General features: G+C 45.3%; 1 protein-coding gene across 1 annotated transcript in view; it reads right to left on the bottom strand.

The window, feature by feature from the left end:
• The window catches only part of plxna1b (plexin A1b), a gene marked incomplete at both ends in the record, with an annotated part of 276,001 nt that overhangs the window by 75,694 nt on the left and 184,816 nt on the right, over positions 1 to 15,491 (bottom strand). Inside the window, 2 exon segments of the mRNA XM_080529347.1 lie at positions 9,105 to 9,295; positions 13,058 to 13,154. Coding sequence (XP_080385473.1) covers positions 9,105 to 9,295; positions 13,058 to 13,154 — 288 coding nt within the window.

Raw genomic sequence — 15,491 nt, 5'->3', positions numbered from 1 at the left:
TCCCAGCTCTACGCTCGTGCTCCAGTCCCAGCTCGACGCTCGCCGGTCCAAATGAAATTAGGAAATGAGTGGCATGAATGAATCCGCAAACTAATAAAATAGCTTCACAGCGAATACCGCGCACAGCGAGAGAGAGAGAGGGATAGAGATGGAGAGAGAGAACAAAGAACTAAACGAGTTCAATTGGAGGGGAGGAGGGATTTCAGAGAAAAAGAAGAGAAAAGTGGAGTAATATTTCATCCGGGGGAAGTATGGTCGTGAGTACGCTGGCCTTCTGAGTGGCAGAGGGACAGTGGGGGGGGGGGGGGGGGGGGGGGCGGTCCTACGAGGGATAGTACCACGGGAGAGAGGGAGAGAAAGAGAGGGAGAGAGGGACACCGGGGTTGGGTTGTCGTAAGGTTATTTCAGTGTTAAGGATCGACATCAGAAAACGCCAGAGGCTTCGGGGGATCGGGCGATCCGATTGGGTGGGTGTGGGTTTCCCTCCTTTGTGTCTTTGCTGTCAAGCACAGTATCTCTTTTCTCTCTTCTCTTGCTTTCTCCCAAACCCTGTTCCTCCCCCTGCTGCTTCTGGAGCTGGTGTAGGCCTGCCTCTTCACTGTGCCACCCTCATCTTACCCTGAGGCCAGGATTTACCCCCACCCCCACTCACACCCACCCACACACACACACACACACACACACACACACCATCCAGATGTCTCACACACGCACACACACACAGAAACACGCAGGCATGCACACGCACACACACACACACACACACACACACAGAAACACGCAGGCATGCACACGCACACACACACACACACACACACACACACAGACACACACACACACATCCCAATTGCCTCTGTGCCTTGGTTCTCAGAGATAACTGAAGCGCGAGCAAGCGACAGAGAGACAGAGAGCGCATTCGTTTGCAGATTTATCTTTGTGCCAGTGACCCAATTATCCAATCTCTCCATTAAGCATTCAGAAAGACCCGCATTCAGAAAGACCCCATGTCCTACCAGAGAGGCAGCGAGAGCCACAGAGGGGAGTCACACATCTATATAAGAGGAGAGGAAAGACACTCTGAAATAGATACTCACTCTCTGAGTGTGACAATTAGAATAAGAAGAGTTAGGAGAGAGAGAGAGAGAGAGAGAGAGAGAGAGAGAGAGAGAGAGAGAGGCAAAATGGGACATGAGAGAGAGGGAGAGAGAGAGAGAGAGAGGTGGAGAGAGAGGTGGAGAGAGAGAGGGCAAAATGGGACATGAGAGAGAGGGAGAGAGAGAGAGAGAGGTGGAGAGAGAGGTGGAGAGAGAGAGAGGCAAAATGGGACATGAGAGAGAGAGGGAGAGAGAGAGAGAGAGGTGGAGAGAGAGTTGGAGAGAGAGAGAGAGAGTTGGAGAGAGAGAGACTAGGGCTGTGTTCAAAAAAATCGATTTCCCGATTCTGAATCGATCTTCATTGAATGAGCGATTATCGATTCATAAATCCCGAGATCGATCTTTCATGCTCAAAACCTTTGTAAAACTCGTAAAGTTTTTTGTAAAACTTAAGTAAAAAAAAAAAAAAAAAAAAAAACTTACGTTTTTGTAAAGTACTCGTCGATACCGATACCAGCATTTTTGTGCGTATCGGTGGCCATGCCGATACTAGTATCGGTATCGGAACAACACTAGTAATTTGCAACCAAACGTCTTTATCAGCGAGGCTTGTTTCGGATCCGCTTTTCCATGTTTCACGTCAGGGTGATGCCTCAATAAGTGGTTCCGTAGATTTGTGGTGTTTCCACTAAATTTAACCTCCACTGCGCACAGCTTGCATATGGCTTTGCTTTTGTCCTGCTCATCTCTATCGTCATAATTTTTACATCCAAAATGCACCCAGACATCTGCCTTTAAGCCTGGTCGTTGCGTGAGAGATGATAAATTATTGTAGCGCGAGATCTGGCCACGAGCCACTAAGTGTTAGCAATAATTTTACATCGAGGTGAGTATGCGGCTCAAAAAACATGTAGTGTTAGCAATAATTTTACATCGAGGTGAGTATGCGGCTCAAAAAACATGTTTTTTTGTTTTGTTTTTTCAAACGCCGTGGTATCGGATCGGTACTCGGTATCGGCAAGTACTGCACGGTCAGGTATCGGTATCGGGATCAAAAAATGGTATCGGAACAACACTACAAATTACAATCAAATTCTCCGCGTGCCCAACAAATTACTACAGCGTCGTCAGTGTCGTCAGTGTACTAGAACAACGCTACGTGTTACCGACACGCAAACAGTTGAGTGAAGTGATAGTCCCAGACATGTCCGCGCAGGTGAAACGTGACATCGCAACTTCACTCCAGCCAGCAGAGAGAGTTGCCATAACGTGTGACAGCTGGACATCCAGAGCAATGGACTCGTACCTGACAATCACTTGCCACTTTATCAGCGAGGCTTGTTTCGGATCCTCTTTTCCATGTTTCACGTCAGGGTGATGCCTCAATAAGTGGTTCCGTAGATTTGTGGTGTTTCCACTAACTTATTGTTACTGTATACTACAGTATTTTAATAATCATTGATTTTCCAATTATGTTTATTCCTGAATAAAATCTTCCAATCTCCAAAAAGTGAGAAAGCAGTAATGAAGGGCTTTAGTTTCATGGACATTATGGTTTACAATGTGTTATTTTGTTCCCCAAAATACCCTCATCTATTGCACTATTTTCGTTTGAGTTTTGCACATTTTTATTTTGTATACAGTATATATATATATATATATATATATATATATATATATATATATATATATATTATGCAAATAAGCTATTTGAGACAGTCCTGAGGGATATGTGATGTCTTGTTTACCGATAGGCTATGTTTGTAGCCCCTTTATTTACACTGGCTGCAGTAAAGCACTTTTTTGTAGTGTCTGATTTAGCAAAATGTTGGTCAATGATGTTCATTTATGTTCCAATAAGAAGTACATTCATGTAACTGCTTTGGAGTCAATTCTTAATGTAAACATTGATATGTTTAACAATGCTACATGTTATAGGGTTCCTTGAACCATTTATAGCATTAGTTCTGAGAATCTCGAATCGAATCGGGAGCTGTGAATCGGAATCGAATCGTTTTGGGAAATCAGTGGCGATACCCAGCCCTAAGAGAGAGAGTGAGTTGGAGAGAGAGAGAGATAGAGGTAGAGAGAGAGTTGGAGAGAGAGAGAGAGAGAGAGAGAGAGAGAGAGTTGGAGAGAGAGAGAGTTGGAGAGAGAGAGAGAGAGAGTTGGAGAGAGAGAGAGAGGTAGAGGTAGAGAGAGAGAGAGAGAGAGAGAGAGAGAGAGAGAGAGAGAGAGAGAGAGAGAGAGAGAGAGAGAGAGAGAGAGAGAGGAGTCTATAGTGCATATGTGACATATCACACGTGTGTAAGGTCATGATCTATACGTGTTTCTGTTAAACGTTGGTTATTGCGTATTGGCTAAGACCATAACGATCGGACTACACACTGAACGGAGGAATCATACGCTGTCAGACAGGGTTCATGTTATCAAGGAAGCAACGTTTATTGTGGGAATGGTCACATATATAGGATCAGCTGGCTCAATCATTCATGTCACACAGCTGGTGTCAATCAACCAATTATGCCCCACTCACACTGGGATAGGGATGACTGGAGAGCACACTCATGTCAACACCCCCACTTGCTCTCACCTGACCAAGATGGAGAGAAAAATAAACAAATCAATAACAATCAGTAGCCTACAATTTCCATAACACTCTTTGGGGCTGTCATTCCATCAATCAAACAAACAAAAGCTGGCACTGATATTGTTCCTCTCCTGTGAAACAAGAATATACATCATCATCATTTACAAACAGTCTTCAGTTTTTCACTGGTATTCTCTTATAACACTTTGAAAAAATAAAGCAAGAAAACCAAAACAAAAATTGACCGCTTGGTCCTTACTCACACTGATGTGGTTTCTCTCCCAAACATAACCTTTGTGAACCTAACCAATTTGTCCTTAGTTACTGGTTTGGTAAACACATCAGCCACCATTTGATCTGTGGGACAATATTGCAAACAGATCTGTCCATTCTGTACTGTAGACCTGATGAAATGGTACTTTATATCTATGTGTTTGCATCTTTGTCTGCGGACTGGGTTCTTAGCTAATGCAATCGTTCCCTGATTGTCCTCATGGACAATGGGTGGTGCATACTTGCATGCATCCATATGTGTCAACAGTTGAGTCAGGTGTAAACACTCTTGGGTGGTTGCAGCTAATGCCATGTACTCCGCCTCACATGTGGACAACGCCACCGTTGGTTGCTTTTTGGTCTTCCATGAGACCAATGGACCATTCTCATGTAGACTAACACAGTAACCTGTTGTGCTACGACGGTCTGTGACATCTGCTGCCCAGTCAGCATCACTGAAAGCCTGTAATCTCAAATCAGAGTTACACCTTTTGTAACACAACACTTTATCACTGGTGCCCTTTAAGAACCTCAATACATGTTTGGCAGTGGCCCAATGCTCCTCGGTTGGTTTGGTAAAATACTGGGACAGTTTACTCACTATGAAACAAAGATCTGGCCTAGTACACATAGTCAGGTAGATGAGGCTACCGACGACCTCTCTGTACCGAGTGACATCACTCATTAATCCTGCCCCTTCAGTGTAATTGAGTGTCTGCTCACAAGGCGTCGATCGGGGTTTACAGTTCTGCATGTCAAACCTCTCTAGCATGTTCTTTACACACTGCTTTTGTGACATTGTTACACATCCATCACACTGTTCAAAATCGATTCCCAGGAAATGTGTCAATTTGCCCATATCTTTCATCTGAAACTTCTTTGAGAGCATCTCTTTTACAACATTCAGTGCATTCTCGTTACTGGCAGCAATAACCAAATCATCGACCCATATAATCATGATCACTTTCTCATGTTCCGTTTCTTTAGTATATACACAATGATCTGCAGGGTTTTGCACAAACTCATTCACCATTAGATAGTCGTGTAATAAATGGTTCCAATTTCGGCCAGACTGTTTTAGACCATACAGTGACTTCTCTAGTTTACACACCACTGTCTCTGTGCCAGATGTCTGCTCATAACCCTCTGGCTGTTCCATGTATATCTCACAATCTATCGGTGCATGAAGATAGGCAGTTTTGACATCCATTTGATGTAAAATCAAATTCTCCTGTGCTGCTTTTTGCATCAACACTCGAACACTGGTTAAATCGGCTGTGGGAGAAAAGGTCTCTTCGTAGTCAACACCCCTTCTCTGACTGTAGCCTTTTGCAACATAGCGTGCTTTGTATTTTTCTGAACCATCTGCATTTTTCTTGATTGTATACACCCATCTACCCCCCACTGCAACTTTGCCCTGGGGTAAGTTAGTCAAAGTAAACGTACCATTCTCTCTCAATGATTGCATTTCGTCGTCCATAGCACTGACCCATTCTCTAGACTTGGGTGACTTCACTGCATCACTGTAGGTCAAAGGTACGTTACACAACATTTTGTAGCAGTAATCAATGTTTACCTGTGCCTGGTCCTGACTTCCTACTTCATAGACACGGTCCCCAAAATAATCAGGTCTCTTCCTCTCCCTGGGAGGATAGCGTGGAGACTCCTGTTTCTCCCTAGTCTGCACCTGTTCGGGCCTGGTCACAGGAATATGCTCTTCAGCTGTCTTTGGACTCGCGTCCCTTTGCTTAGTCGTGCTGGCCCTTTGTGGCACATCACAGTCCTCATCATCTATTGATATCTCAGTCTGTGTCTGCTGCTCACCCATCGTCTTTGGCATAAATCTGACCAGTCTGTGCTTCCTCACCTTTCCACTGTCAGGATAGAAAACCAGGTAAGCTGGGCTTTTCTTGTCATGCCCTACAAAGAAGCCCTTCTCACTCCTTGGGTCTAGCTTTTTCTTATCCTGTTTGTAGGCATAACACACCGTTCCAAACTTCTGCATCCTAGACATATTGGGACGTCTCCCTGTCAGCATCATGTAAGGTGTCTGTTTTGTGCGATTGTTAAAACACCTATTTCTCACTACAGATGCAGTCTGTACTGCATAAGGCCATAACACCTTGGGTAGCTTGCTCTCTAATAACATGCATCGAGCCATGTCAAAGAGAGTCCTAAACTGGCGTTCTGCAGTGCCATTCTGATGGCGAATATGGAGATGATGTCTCATGTCTGATACCATTTCTTCTCAGTAGCCCTTGGTACTCTTTCCCTGTAAATTCAGTACCATTATCTGACCTGATACGTCTGATCCTACCATACGGGGCGTTGTCAGCTATGAACTGCTCTGTCGCCTGTACAGTATCACTCTTGTGCTTAAGAAAGTAGAAAAACACAGTACTAGTATAGTCATCTGTGAACGAAAGTGCAAATCTATGTCCATCTATGGACACTGGGTCAATTGGACCCGCTAGGTCTGTGTGCACCAACTCTAGAGCATTTTTGGCCCTTCTATCAGGCTTCCTGTTGAAGCTCTGTACAAACTTTCCCCGAGTGCACACTTCACAGTTCAGGTTAGACTTATCAATTTTTCCCTTAATTGACATACCATCAACAACATTCTGGAGTTTCAGAACATCCTCAAAATTACAATGTCCTAGAATTTCATGCCATGTCTTTAGATCAAAACAGCTCTTACTTTGATCACATTGGTCATCCACTGTGGGCAAATAATATAGTCTATTATGCTCATGGATGTGAAATGCAGTACCGTCTCTGTGCTGTAGGATGTCTTCTCCTGTTCTGAAGATCACAGTTGCCCCAGTGTCTGTGGCTGCTCTCACAGAGAAGATGTCCTGGGGGAATGAGGGGATGTACAGCGCCCCTCGCAGCGTTGTAGTCAGTCGTCTCCCTCGGCTGTCCATCAAGCACACCTCCGCATCTCCTCTGCGCTCTGCGACCCCTTTGCTCCTCGTGCCGTCCGCCAGCTCCACGCAGTGCGTCTCGGCCTGGAAACCGTCATCGAACACCTTGAACCTGGCCAGGTCGGTGATAATATGCGCAGTCGCACCGGTGTCCACCATCAGGCCCCTCGTAACACTGCGTCCTGGCTTGTCCTTAGCCAGAAACGCGTAAGTGTTGTCATGACCACTCACTTGCTCGGACACCCCTCGCGCGTCGTCCTGGTCCGGTCTCCTTTTGCAGGCGGCTCCTTGATGTGTGGAGCTCCTACAGTGGTTACACCACACCTTGCGTCGACAGGTCCTTTTGATATGTCCCTTTTGGCCACATTTGTAGCACACAATGTCTGTTCGCTGTGCGCTCTGGCTACGTGCGCTTTGGGCGTTCTGGGCATCCCGGTCAGACAGGGCTTGGGCTCGCATAACATTGTCCTCCGACGCCGTTACGCGCATTTTCTCAGTGTCCTCAAAACTCCTGAGCTTAGTTTTAAACACAGAAAAAGGCATGGTCTCGTCACTCTGTGTGACATGTATCGCAAAGGGTTTAAATGACTCGGGCAGTCCTTTCAATACCATAGCCACAAGTAGGCTATCACTCAAAGTCTCATCTGCATTCCTCAGTGCAGTTATTGCCCTTTCTGCACGAATGATATAGTCGGTCACTGTTTCACTGTTAGACTTTTGCAGTGTGGTCAACTCTGTATAGAGACTTATAACCCTTGGCTTCCCTGAACCCGCATAATAATTGCGCAATATCTCTAGGGCTTTCCGTCCGTCATCTGGTGCGTCTCGCATTATGAGCGACAAACTTTTGTCATCTAGAAACTGAATGAGCTCTGCGTAAATCTCTGCATTTTTCTCCTCATCTTCTCTCAACTCCTGAGCCGAAGCTGTTAAGGGAAGGTCTGTTCTGAGAGTGTCTTTCAGTTTCTGTAGCCGGAGATGGCCCATGAACTTTGTTTCCCACAGTTCGTACCTTTCCTCATCTCCGTCAAACGCTAGTCGAGACCAACGCAAACTTCTTTCCGATTGTCTCGCCATGGTAGCACTCTGGACCCATAACCTGTTAAACGTTGGTTATTGCGTATTGGCTAAGACCATAACGATCGGACTACACACTGAACGGAGGAATCATACGCTGTCAGACAGGGTTCATGTTATCAAGGAAGCAACGTTTATTGTGGGAATGGTCACATATATAGGATCAGCTGGCTCAATCATTCATGTCACACAGCTGGTGTCAATCAACCAATTATGCCCCACTCACACTGGGATAGGGATGACTGGAGAGCACACTCATGTCAACAGTTTCCCCTACAAAACCTAGGGGAAACACTGTCTATGTAATAAGAAGACAGTAGAAAGACAGATGGAGAGAGAGAGAGAGAGAAAGTGAGGGAGTGTTATCCCTTGACATGGTTCATGCAACATTGAGTTCTCATGCCAGGTGTGTGTGTGTGTGTGTGTGTGTGTGTGTGTGTGTCAGTGTTCTGGTGGGCACAGTGGTCCACTGTGGGTGACAACGACCCGGGTCACAGTGGGACCAGGACCCCGTCAAGGTTACCCGCGGCAACAGATGGGACCGCCACCGTGTTCAGACGTCTGAACCACAGAGGGCTGTCACATAGTCAGACACACACACACACACACACACACACACACACACACACACACACAGAAGAATGAAGACACACACACAGACACACACAACAATGTCCTCCCCCTCATCCTTCCCATCATGCCTCATCATGTCTCAGTGTTCAGTGATGTCCCGTAGACTCCCCCCCCTCAGTCCTGCCCATCTGTGTGTGTGTGTGTGTGTGTGTGTGTGTGTGTGTATGTCTCAGTGGTGGTGTTCTCCTCTCCCCCTCCCCTACATACACACCCTTCACTCCACATCACCACAGCCCCTCCCCCTCACCAGACACCTTCAGCTTCAACACGTTAACGCCTCACCTCGCCCCACTTCCTGTTTGAAGGGTCGGACTCAGGACAGGAAATGAACGTGAAACCACACGGTGCTGGGAGGAAGTGGATATCTGAACTTCTATCCTCCTAACTGAACTTCTAAATAAAGTTGAATCTAATCTAATCTCCTCCTCCTCCTCCTCCTCCTCCTCCTCCTCCTCCCCCCTCCTCCTCCTCCTCCCCCCTCTTCCTCCTCCTCCCCCCCCCCCCGCTCCTCACCTTGATGATCTTGGGGTGTGTGCAGCGGCTGTTCCCAGCGGAGGCGTGCATCCAGCTGCTCTCCAGCGGGGCACACTCCTGCCTGAGGGAACACTTCTTCTCCTGGACGCACCAGCCGCACTCGAACCTGGGGTCGGCCTTCAGACACATCCCACAGCTGTCCCGCAGCGCAGGGCACTTGTACAGGTGGGCTGTGTGAGGGGAAAGAGAGATTGAGAGAGAGAAGGAGTGGTGAGAGAGAGAGGGGGGGGCGAGAGAGGCAGAGAGAGAGAGAGAAGGGGGGGGCGGGGGAGAATGTGGTTGATGGGTGAGGGAGAAGAGAGGGTTAAGAGAAATGGAAAAAAGGAGAAAAAAGGGAGGTGGGGGAGTTGGGAGGAGGAGGGCAAGGAATTGAGAGAGAGAGAGAGAAGGAGCAGTGAGAGAGAGGGGGGCGAGAGAGACAGAGAGAGAGAGAGGTGGGGGGGGCGAGAGGCAGATAGAGAGAGAGAGAGGGGGGGGGGAGAAGGTGGTTGATGGGTGAGGGAGAAGAGAGAGAGATAGAGAGAAAGGAAAACCAAAATGTTAACATAATGACAATAAATCTACGTTGCGTAACACGTCCAGTAGCATGGCATCATCGGACCGTAGAGACTAATAGTCCCACTTGGGCAAAAGACCCAAAGACTTGGGAAGTTTCCAAGCACTAAAACGCAAAAAAGTGTCTTCAATCGCTCTCCCCATGAATCTGCATGGTTTTCACTATCATCAAAAATGAAGGAATAGTTTTTCAGCCCGCCTCCAATTTTTTTTCCCCATTTTCACGCTAGCTTTAAAAGTAACCCTGTGCCAATTAAACGCTGCTAAATGAGTGATTTAATTACATTAACATATCACTGTTTAAAAGTCAGGGTACAACTCTCTCAAGGCACTCGATGGTTATCTTATCAGAGAGAGAGGGCGAGAAGAGAGAGAGAGAGAGAGAGAGAGAGAAAGAGAGAGATTCAAATCTCGAAGGTGTGGAGGATGTGTGTGTGTGTGTGTGTAAGAAGCCCTAAGGATGCTGGAACAGATCCATCATGAAGATTACGTTAAACATGTAACCCCCCCCTGACTACCCTTCCTCCATCTGAGGTATTTGTTAAGTATTCATGTAAACATGCCAGATAAGATGCACACGTACGTGGTAGGTAGACAAGTAAATTAAGGTCATGAACAAGACCACCTGTGGTCTAGTCTGAGAGGAAGGGTTAGGGTAGGATGTAAGAGGTCTATTCATTTGGCTCTTTTTGAGATGCGTCAACGATCGTAAGAAAACCAGGTGTTGAGATATTCATGTTACAGGAGCCATACTTACTCCTGATTGTGGGGCTGTTGTGAATGTTTGTGTGTGTGTGTGTGTGTGTGTGTGTGTGTGCGCGCGTGTGTGTACATATGTCAGATGCGAGTTTAACACAAAACATGTTAAATGGTAAATGGACTGCGCTTTACAACGGCCTCTCATTCACCCATTCACCCCCCCCCCCCATTTACAACCACACAGTTACACCAGTAATGGACCTATCGCTAAGCCACGCCCCCTTTGAAAACTGGGACAAACAAACAACGCTTCACTGACAGTGACTGACTGACCGACCGTGACTCAATGACATTCAATGACTTACAAAATAAATAAAAGAAAGTATAGGGGTCTAATAAACGTTTAGATTACTAAATCTACGTCTAGGTGTCTTTGTAGGACAATCTACTTTGTATACTGCAGTTACACCTAAAGATCATTCATTCATTCACATGTATCTGTTGGTAAGTCTCGTTAGATAAAGGTGTCTGCTAAAAAAAGTTCAATGTAAAATGAGTCAGACAGATTCTATGAGTCCCAGACAGGGGGCTCCCTCGCCCCCCCCTCGCCCTTTCTAACTGGCGCTATCAGTCATGTAGCACGCAGCACCAGGCGACAGACAGCCATCTCACCAGGGCTGATGCCATCTGACATCCACTCACCTGGTCGAGACAGTACGTATACATCCCGGGTTAGGATGGGACCAACGTTCTTCTAGCGATCAGCGGCCGGTCATGCTACATATAGAGCTTGCGCCTCTGACAGCAAGCACGATGCAATGCATTATGGCAGGATTAGGCAGGAAGCGGTTGTTTTGAACAGATAGAATGACTATCTAATGGTACAACACAGCTACATTTGTGTGAACATCGAATGGAATGAACATAAAGCTACACTGCAAACTAGTTAGGTAAAGTGGCTTTGTAACTTCTCAAGTAATGTATTCAAACATTCAAGTAATGCATTCAAACATTCAAGTAATGCATTCAAACACTGAATCCAAGGCACTGGCGTTGACCCGGTCTGGTGAACTTGCGAACAACACGCTCACTCGAAACTTATTGTGTCAACAATATCTAGTTTTAGTTTTTTTTCACAACACCAACTTGAGGTTTTAAAGTACCTTTCACCAGACCGCGTCACCTATGTGTTACCTCATTGCTCGCCTTCGCTAGTTGCCTAATTTTCCCAGCATGCAACGCGTTTTGATCACGTGTGCCAACAAAGTCTATATGACGGAACCGACGGTCACGCCGCGGTCGACGTACTGCACGCCGGTGTGATAGGCTCACGCAGACCACCTTCAGAACCCAGTCACATGGTCTTAAACAAGGGCTGTCAGAAATGGATCCGTTGACGACGGATCATCTATTGAGAGATGGTGAACCTGTCCCCGACGTCAGACAGAAGACGCTGTCTTCACACCGAGCCAAGCCTCAGCAGGATTAACACTTCATCAGCCACGAGGGCTCATTTGACCCCTGTGAGTAAAACAAATGTTTATATCTAATACACATTTCAGGACCCTCCTTTCATGACTTTTCCTAGATGCGTATATGCGTTCTACCACCCAGTATCCTTACATTTTCAATATCACATCAGGATAAGCTAGTATAAAGCTATTTTGCAGTTTTTCTGTGTAGGAATCAGGCTAATTTACAAGCGGCCAACTAGTGGTAGTTGTTTGTGAATAGCAGCTTAGCATTGAAAAAGAGGGAAGCTCTTTTAGTAGGTAAAAAGGCACGGCTGTTCTAGTGTTAAACTAGGGCTTAAGACAGGTCATGATTAAACTAGGGTTTAAGACAGGGTCATGATTAAACTAGGGTTTAAGACAGGTCATGATTAAACTAGGGTTTAAGACAGGTAGGGCCAGTTTCACAGACAAGGCTTAAGCCTAATCCTGGACTAAAAAGCATCTTCAATGGAGATTTTACATTGAAAGTGTGATTTAGTCCAGGACTAGGCTTAAGCCTTGTCTGTGAAACCGGCCCGTAATGATTAAGCTAGGGTTTAAGACAGGTCATGATTAAACTAGGGTTTAAGACAGGTCATGATTAAACTAGGGTTTAAGACAGGTAATGATTAAACTAGGGTTTATGACAGGGTCATGATTGGAGGGCATCATTTCATTCTCATCAAGTGCCGTAGTACGCCCCTACACATTTCTAAAGGACCACTTTGCGGGGCGTCTGTGGCGCAGGAGGTAGAGCCGCAGTCTAATGATCGCAAGGTTGGCAGATCGGCGGTTCGAGCCCCGGCTGGCCACATGTCGGAGTGTCCTTGGGCAGGACACTGAACCCCAAATTGCTCCCAGTGAGCGGGCCGGCGCTTTGCGTGGTAGCTTGCCGCCATTGGTGTGTGAATGTGTGTGTGAATGGGTGAATGAGAGGCCGTTGTAAAGCGCTTTGGATAAAGGCGCTGTATAAGTGCAGTCCATTTACCATTTACTTTGGGTTTCTTTCGTGTCTAGAAACAACATGGCGAACCACCTAAATTGCAAGGTAAACGACCGCGGTAATCAGGTTTAATCGGTAGATGAATTAACTAATTCAAGAAAACCTTATCAAGGAGGTGTTTTAATGGCCTGGCAGCCTTATTCTAGACCTTTCTAATGCAGTCAGCTGTTGTGGTCTCTCACCTTGGATGTTGAAGGGGTTGTCGATGACAAAGTTGCCGTTCCACACCACAGACAGGTCCACAGGCAGGTCGCTGATGTCACTGCCCTCATAGTTATACTGCAGCAACACAAACAACAACAACAACAACAACAACAACTACTCATTATAATAATTATAATAATAATAATAATACATTAGACTTATATAGCGCTTTTCTAGACACTCAAAGATGCTTTACAAACTGAAAAGATTGAGTAGTAATAATAAAAAGAAACGAAAGGTAAATAGAAGAAAGTATAGGGGCCTAATTAAGGTAGTGCTGGGGACACATGGGAAGGGGAGGAGAGGGTTAACTGGTGAAGGCGAGCTTGAAGAGGTGGGTTTTGAGGGCCTTTTTAAATGTTGGGAGGGTGTTGGCCTGTCTGATGTGGTTGGGGAGGGCGTTCCAGAGGGACGGGGCTGCGGCTGAAAAGGCCCCATCACCCCAGGTCCGGAGCTTGGTCCTGGTGGTCTTAAGGGTGGTTTGGTCGTCAGACCTGAGGCAACGGGAGCGGGTGTGGAGGGGGACGAGGTCGGCAAGGTAGGAGGGGGCCAGATTGTTGATGGCTTCATTACCCAGTTATTACATCAGTATTAGGTTCCAGAATTCCAGTTCACTTTCATCGTGAGTGGAGTTGGTGTTTCAACCTGACTAGAGTGGGCTGCTCTTCTTGTTCAAAAACAGCGCAACATTTTTATACAATTCCAATACGGGAACCTAATCCAGCCCATTCTGATGTCACTCAGAAACAAACATCGACCCAATAATAATAACATAATAATAATAATAATAATAATAATAATAATAATAATAATAATAATAATAATAATAATAATAATAATAATAATAACTTTATTTGTAAAGAGCTTTCCCTGCAAACATTGCAGCTCAAAGTGCTTTAATCATTATATAATCTTAATTAAATTATTTTGTCATTTAAAGGCAATATTAAAAAGATGGGTTTTTAGTCTTGACATAACATGTGCTGAGGTTGCATCCCTAATGTAAACTGGCAGTGCATTCCACAATCTGGAGCATAAAATGAGAATGCAGCCTCACCAAATCTCTTCTTTTGTACATGTGGTACACAGAGAAAACCAGCGTCAGAAGACCTGAGAGCTCTATTGGGCTGATATGCTAGCAAAAGGTCTTTCAAATATTCTAGTGCTGTGCCAGTGAGAGCTTTATAAACAAGCAGAAGGATCTTGAAATCTATTCTGAACTTAACAGGAAGCCAGTGTAGAGTCTCTAAAATAGGAGTTATGAGCTCGTCTGCTTGTTTTGGTTAAAACTCTCGCTGCTGCATTTTGGACTAATTGCAGCTGGCCAATAGCTTTCTTCGGAAGACCAGAAAGGAGACTGTTACAATAGTCCAAACGTGTAATAACAAAAGCATGCATTAAAACTTCTGCATCAGCTTGCCGGAGAAAATGTCTAACTTTTGCAATATTCCATAGATGATAAAAAGCATTTCTAGTGATAGATTTGATGTGAGGCTCACAGACACACACACAGACACAGACACAGACACAGACACAGACACACACAGAGACACAGAGACACACACACACACACACACACACACACACACACACACACACACACACACACACACACACAGGAGAATAGCCACTCTCTTCAGTAACTTCAGGGCAGCAGATAGTCAGTGTTTCAACCCCTAATGCAATAATGCTACAATAAAGTGTCCCTGCCCAAGGCAAAGATAAAACACATATTGGATCCATCTCTGAATAGGCCACAGTACAATATCACCCAGCTGCACTGTGGTACTTGGTGTTTTGGTTGTTGCTGTTTTTTATTTTTTAATTTTTTAAATGCCGGTCAAGAGAGGACGCTGGTGTTGCTTGTATACAGAGTAGATTGTCCTACAAAGACACCTAGACTTAGATTTAGTAATCTAAAAATTATATGATATGATGTATAGATAGATGTGATGTATAGATATGATAGATATGATATGATCACTTTTAAAAAAATTACTACTGCTCGATCTTTTCAGTTTGTAAAGCGTCTTTGAGTGTCTAGAAAAGCGCTATATAAGTCTAATGTATTATTATTATTATTATTATTATTATTATAATACCCGCTCTGACATCAGTACCAGGCAGAACACATGCTCAGAGTGGATATGGACGCGTGAACGCAAGCACACACCAATGTCACAGCACGTGATTGGACGATGTCCATGCCTGTTCCTGTCGCCTCCTCCATGATGCCAACACACATACTTTCCAACACACACACAGACTTCCTCCAATCCAATAAAAAAAGTCACGACTTTCACACCCGTCAATAGTTAGTGTACTGACGGGAAGCTTTCAGGTATTTCTGGGGACATTACTTATTTAGAGGCTGTTATTTATTCAACAGGCACGCGCTTACTGTGGGTGAGC

This window comes from Nansenia antarctica, assembly GCF_963989245.1.
Source record: "Nansenia antarctica genome assembly, chromosome: 4".
NCBI classification, from domain to species: Eukaryota; Metazoa; Chordata; class Actinopteri; order Argentiniformes; family Microstomatidae; genus Nansenia; species Nansenia antarctica.
The sequence above is the reverse complement of the archived record's forward strand: the minus strand, read 5'-3'. Positions and strand labels throughout refer to the sequence as shown.